Genomic DNA, 6,630 nt, shown 5'->3' with positions numbered 1-6,630 from the left:
GGTAAAGGAGCTATAGGATGCATGAGAAATGGGTGCTGGAAGAGAATGATCTGGATCCCAAAGAGAAAGTGAAGAGAATCAAGTGTTTCTATTACTGAGAAGGCAATGAAGATACTGCGACCCCAATGGCAAAGATCCTCCTATGCTTGGTGTAGGGTGCCAGGGCAGGGTAGGACTGGCAATCAGTGATAAGCTGTGAACCAGGACACTTGGGTCAGGAAGGGGTGGGGAACTTGAGGAAAGGATCTGGGAGTGGAAACACCCAGCTTCCCTGGGACATTCAAGTGTCACCTGTTGCCACAGACTGCATTAGGAATGAGAGTGGAATGTAAAGACTTATTATTTGCACAACCACTGGCTCAGCTTGTTTCTGCCCCACTGAGAGCATAAAGGGCTGGTTGTCTTGGTGCAGAGGGAAATGTTAGAGCTGAACAAGATGCAGGGCTGCATGGTGGGGAGCAGGGCTCTTCTGGGCCTCCTTCTTCTGATCTGCCTTCATTTCCCAGGTATGGAGGCGGTGCCCAACCCTTGCACCAGAGAAGACTGGGGACCCCAGCAGAGCTGGAATTGAGGGAAGGGGTAAAGGCAGGAGGTTCCCTTGGGTCCCTGGGGAAAATGAAGGGGCTTGGAGCAAAGAGAACCAGGGAATTATGGAAGGCATTGGAACCAAACATCCAGTCCATTGGCTGTCTCCTCTTCCCTTTTCCTCAGGCTTCTTTGCCCGAAGCATTGGTGCAGTGGAGAAGAAAGTTCTCCAAGACTTGGGAACCAGCTTACCTCTGCTTGAGCAACCTTCCTTGACCAGCCACTCCAACTCTGAACTTCCTCAGCCAAAGCCAGACCCTGGGCTAAATGATTTAACAAGTGTTCCTCTGAAGCCCAATGTTTCTCCATCAGATGGCTCCCAACCTGCAAGAGGTTCTGGGGTTCAGAGTTGGCCCCCAACTGAGGAGCTGCCCTCCATGGATCCCTGGCCCTCTGAGGATCGTTGGCAGATGAGGGCTGCTGCCACTGAGGATTACGTGGGGGAAGTGCTGCCTGAAAAACTGTCTTTCCTTCCTGGCGCTGTTGCCCTCCCTCTGGGCAGAAGTCTTTTGCCTGCAGGGTCCTCTGCACGCTCCACAGGCCCGGTACCTGAGGCTCTACACCTCCACCAGGACTCTGAGTCTAGATGGCCACTCCATTCTAATGTGCTGGGAGCCCAGAGAGAAATCCTTGCCCAACGCCCACCTTCTCTTATTAACAGGATTCAACAGCCACTGCTGCCTGGGCATCCCTGGGGAACCCTAAATCCAGGTGTGTCATGGGAAGGTGGAGGTCCTGGAACTGGATGGGGAACAAGGCCCATGCCACACCTTGTAGGAATCTGGGGTATCAATAGTCAATACCCAAGTACTAGCTGGGGGAATCTTTTTTTTAAAAATTTTTTTTTCAACGTTTATTTATTTTTGGGACAGAGAGAGACAGAGCATGAACGGGGGAGGGGTAGAGAGAGAGGAAGACACAGAATCAGAAACAGGCTCCAGGCTCTGAGCCATCAGCCCAGAGCCTGACGCGGGGCTCGAACTCACGGACCGCGAGATCATGACCTGGCTGAAGTCGGACGCTTAACCGACTGCGCCACCCAGGCGCCCCGACTAGCTGGGGGAATCTTAACCGGTATCCAGGTACTAGCTGGGGAAATCTTAACTGGTATCCAGGAGGCAGCTGGGGGAATATTCATCTACGCCCAGTTATTAATAATCAGTTTCCTCCCAGAGTTCTCCATCCTACTGGCTTTTCTTGGAACATCCCAGCTGGCTTCCCCAGTCCTCAAAACCCTGGGTCACAGTGGGGTTAAGAGAAAACCCTAAGCTGGAAACCAGAGAATGGAGTCCTGCTCCCTCCCCTTGCAGTATGAGCTAAATCAAGATTCAACCAGTGTGTTTTCTAGCACCATCTCAACTTTTCACTGCCTCCCCTGTTCCCCAAATGCTGATCTCCAATAAAACACAAGCAATTACTAAATTTGCTCATTCACTGTATCTTTGTTTCTGGGTGCAAAGTAAAGTGAGTTTTGTCCATTCCCATTTTCTAGCCATGCCCATGTCTCTCTAGGATCTGCAGACACTCTCTTGCTGTCCCCTATTCTTTGCAAAAGATCAAAGTCTGGATGTTTGAGGGTGGAGCTTCATGGTCTCACCCTGGTGAGGTGACAGAGCTGGTTCCAGAATTGTCCTGAAATCTGAAGAGGGGAGAAGGGGCAGCAGGACTAATTGAGATGGCACCTGTGACAGGAGGGAAGGGTGAGGTCCAAGAAGTTAGTACTACAGCCAAGTGGGAAATGAATACCCTTTGATTCAGAGAATAAGAGTCAGAGAAATTCATTTTTTGTCTCTGCTTATCTATTCTTCCCCAGAAACACAAGCTTCTTGGAAACAGAGGATGCATTGATGTCTTCCCTTACATGCATCACTTGGCACATTGTGCCCTAGAGAACCAAGACTTTGAACATTTGCTGAATGAACAGTACACCTCAATAAAGGAAGAAAGTAAAGGGAGAAGGGAAAGGAAAGAAAAACCTTGGAGTCAACAATCCTACCTGCAGCTGTGTTTGCAGCTTTTATTCCCAGTTGATGACACAGTCTCTTCTGGTCACACAGTTTTCTCTCTGCCTGCCCATTGGTTTCCCTGGAGCTCAGCACCCTGTATAGGAGTTGGAGTGAGGCAGGGAGGGGCAAGAAGTGCAGATGGAGGTTAGCAGGAGCTGGCTAGGTGTGATGGGGTTTCCAGAAGGGCACACTCCTGGTGGCCATGCCATGTCTTTCCCTGTGCCATGCATGTACTTCACCAGAGTGATCCAGGCAGATAGTGTGGGGATCACCCCAGGTCCTAGAATTGGTTAGGCTGTGGGTAAGAAGTAGGACAAGAACAAACACCAGAATTGGAGAGATGGGGAGCTGTGTGCCTGACTGTGAGATGGGTGTTCTTAGAGAGAGTTCTCGGATCCCAGTGTCTGCCACAATACTCCATCTTGTTCCAAGAACTCCTTCTCAGGGCACCTTCCATTACCAACCATACTCCCTTTTGTATCACTCAAACCTTGCTCCCTCAATTCTTTCCCACCTTGGACTCTTGGTTTCTTCCTGTTCTGGGGCAGGTGGTTCTGTTTTCAGCATCTCTCTCTCCCACACGGCCAAGCTCATTCTCTCAGGCTTGGGGTCTCAGTTCTCTCTGTCCTTCTTTCTGGTTAATGATCTGCACTTTTAAATTCCAAGTCAGAGGGGTGGCTGGCTGTCTCAATTGGTGGAGGATGCAACTCTTGATTTTGGGGTTGTGAGTTCAAGCTCCATATTGGATGTAAAGATTACTTTAAAAAACCAAATTCCAAGTCAGCACCCCCCTCTTCTGTTCCCCATACTTCCTAGAGTGTAGGCACCATGTGTCTATTTTGTTCACTTCTACACCCGTAGCACCACAGAGTCTGGACCAAGGGCCGATCAGTGTATTCCTCCCCACCCCGACTGCCCATTTTATCTCTTCTTATACCTTATCCTGAGCTACAGAGCTGCACACCAAGTCTAATCTGTCCTCCTGTCTGGCCTTCCCAGAGCCTCACTGACATTTCCTTACAAATCCCACATAGCACTTCTCAGCTCATAAAATTCTCTGTACACTCCATCATTTAACCCTCATTACTCTCTGTGAGGAAGGTATTACAAGATGAAGAAACTGAGGCCCAGAGAGCGTAAGCAATTTGTACACGTTTACATAGCTAACAAGTGACGTAGTCAGTGACTCAAACCAAATTTTTAACATGATCTGTCCAGGGAGTGTTCAAGTACAATATGCAATTAACAAAAACCCATGTAACTTTTATTGAGTACTTACTATGTGTCAGACCCTGGATAGGGTGCTCTCACACACACCCTTCCAGCTAATCCGCACAGTTCCATCAGGTAAACACTGCTAGGCCCACTGTACAAGTGGAGATACCAAGGCCCAGAGAGGGAAGAGAACCAAGGCTTGCACAGAGGTAACACTGAGCCAAGGGAGTGGTACTTGCTGCTGTTGGAGGGTCCTGGGTAGCTGTGGCCAGCCCTGCCAGAGTGGTCTTTGCCTTAAGGTCAGTTGTTGCTTAAAAAACAAAAACTAAAAACTGAACAGGGATAGGTCAGTAATTGCTGACATGATAAAGGTCCCAAGGTTTTCAGTGGGCGTTGCTGCTAGTGCACTGATTTTTCCATGTTTATTAGTAGTTCATTGTTGGAAGTGGCAGCTGGAGCAGCAGGAGTCATTTCTCTTCTAGGGGGGAAGGTGGTGAGGTATGAAGAGCACTCATCTAGAAGTCAGAAGACCGAGGTTTCCTTCTGTGTGTTCACCCAGCCTTCTCTGCCATGTCAATGTGAGGTAGTCACTTACCTCTGTGGACCTTAGTTCTCTCATCTGTAAAGGGCAATGAAAGCAGGTATCCTGTCTGTCTCATAGAGTTGTCATGGAGTTTAATTAAGATCATGACAAAGTGCATTGGAGACTGAAAACTCCAAGCACAGCAAGGGATTGATTACAACACAGTACTTGGTCCCACTGAGGCAGTCCCAGTGGGACCATGCAGAAGGATAGTTCTGACCCCACTGTAGGAGGCTTGTCTGGTCAAGTGGCCATAGCTGACTTTACAGTTGATTGTTGAGGCTGGTGTGATGGTTCCCAATGGGAGTTACACTTAAGAGAATTTTCCAAGATCCAGGAAGGAGAGTTGGCTTCTCATTTAAGCATCTCATTCCCCAGAGAAACTGTGTTCAGTCAGATGTCCTTTTTTTTTTTTTTTAAAGATTTTATTTTTAAATTACCTCTACACCTCAACATTGGGCTCAACCTCACAACTCCTAGATCAAGAGTCTCATGCCCTACTGACTGAGCCAGCCAAGAGCCCCCAGATGTTCCTTGCTTACACACATACTCTTGGCTAATAGTAATAGCTCCTTTATCATATATTTATCACATACAAAATGTGTTACAGGGTTATTTCCATTCCAACAATTCTAGGATGTAGATAAATAAGTAAATAAAAAAATAAAATTTTATTTTTTCTATCTTATAGGTGAAGAACTTGAGGCTCACAGGTCACACGGCCAGTAAGAGGTGGATCTTGGTTACGGTGCCATTTAGAAACTGCAAACATGGGTGGGCAGACTGCACAGACCAGGTCAAAGCAAAGCTCTCCAGCCCACACAGCTTCATGGCCACCTTCAGTTCTTTCTCCAACAAATCCACTCTCACCCATCTTTTCATGTCACCTGAAGGCCAGCAATCAGAGTTGGGTTTTCTTTCTCTAAGACCAAATGCTTACCTCTTGAGTTCCTCTTATTGGAAAGACATCCCCTATTGTCTTCTTCCTATCTCTTCCTAGGTCAGCATTTTCTTTTTGCTGTCAGAAAACTGGTGAACATACCCTGGAGACACCTTTACTAACCCATACTGCTGCATGTGAGAGTAAGCACACAAGCCCTCAGGAATATTGATCACACATCAGGGTTTCCACATAAAGAGCAGCCTGGTCATGGATGCCTCTACAGTCCAGGGAAGTAGGAGCAGAGTACGCACTTCAGGTCTCAGAGAAGTGGTTGTGACCAGTGTAGGAATGGCCACTTTCATGCTTTCAGTAGCAATGGCTCTTCTACAGGTTGTTTAGGCCCCGTGTAGACAGAGATCAAGGGGGTGGATACGGTTTAACCCAATCTGGTAGTTAAGCTGGTGCTATAGGTGTTATTTGTTCTAAAGGAGCAGACTAGACTGGTATGAAAAGATTTCTGATCCCAGATGGTGCCCACCTTGGCAAGCTCTACTGTGGAAATGTGGGAGAAACAAATTGTGAAATAGTTTTAAGGCCATTTAGTCCTTCTTGCCTCAGCATGGCGGTCATAACCGATGGAGTGGAAGCTGTCCCTCCATCTCCTTTTCTGTGCTCAAACTGCCCCTGGCTACCCAGGGCCACCCATCAGTATTCCTCTCTGGCTGGGTCTGACTGTCCATCCCATGTGAGGCACTTTCCCTGTTGCCTTAACCCATCAAAACCCACTGCTCCTATACCTGTTCCTTTGGGGGATTTCTGTTCACTGTGACACTGTAATATGCTGAATTCAGAAGAATTAACCATGTTAGTGATCAACAGGGGCAAAGGTGATGAATCTAGAAAAACAGTCTATGTTAGTGGACCCTTAGCTGTGTGTCTCCCAGCCTGCAAACTCAGGACCCCTCTCCTCCTGCCATTGTCTAAAGGACTTCAAGGCACTTTAATGTAAAATTTGTTACCCTTATGAATTTATTAAACAATTAACGGCATTAAATAACGTTGCTCAGTTTATGTACTACTTACACAACTCCTACATAAAAACTTACTCATTTAATAAACCAAATTTATGCAAACATTAATACTGGTTCACATTTACACTAACTCATGCATTTAATGAAAATTTCAAGTCTGATATGTAAGATGCTCTTAAATGTCTTAAACCCCCAATGGAACAAACAAATGCAAAAGTTATAAAGTTGATAACACTGATAACTTCACTTCCACTACATATCAGAAAGCTAGGGGTGCCTGAGTGGCTCAATTGGTTGAACATCTGACTCAGGTCATGATCTCATGGT

The 6,630-nt window shown here is 47.0% G+C and overlaps 1 protein-coding gene across 1 annotated transcript; it reads left to right on the top strand.

Annotated features, from left to right (window-relative positions):
* Positions 1-273: 273 nt before the first annotated feature.
* CB2H6orf15 (chromosome B2 C6orf15 homolog) lies at positions 274-2,007 on the top strand. The gene is made up of 3 exons (XM_025917232.2): positions 274-506; positions 712-1,411; positions 1,615-2,007. The coding sequence occupies exons 1-3, from the start codon at positions 419-421 to the stop codon at positions 1,838-1,840; spliced, it is 1,014 nt and encodes a 337-aa protein (XP_025773017.2). The 5' UTR covers positions 274-418; the 3' UTR covers positions 1,841-2,007.
* The last annotated feature ends 4,623 nt before the right edge of the window (positions 2,008-6,630 follow it).

The sequence above is a fragment of the Puma concolor genome, chromosome B2, assembly GCF_028749965.1.
Source record: "Puma concolor isolate L17-30 chromosome B2, mPumCon1.1.hap2, whole genome shotgun sequence".
NCBI classification, from domain to species: Eukaryota; Metazoa; Chordata; class Mammalia; order Carnivora; family Felidae; genus Puma; species Puma concolor.
This window is presented reverse-complemented; position numbering and strand designations above follow the sequence as displayed.

Bases quoted from the DNA above. Each gene is read 5' to 3' on its own strand.
- CB2H6orf15 (XM_025917232.2), top strand. From the start codon at position 419: ATGTTAGAGCTGAACAAGATGCAGGGCTGCATGGTGGGGAGCAGGGCT. The intron at 507-711 runs GTATGGAGGCGG...CCTTTTCCTCAG, and splicing joins GATCTGCCTTCATTTCCCAG to GCTTCTTTGCCCGAAGCATT. The intron at 1,412-1,614 runs TTTTTTTAAAAA...GACGCTTAACCG, and splicing joins AGTACTAGCTGGGGGAATCT to ACTGCGCCACCCAGGCGCCC.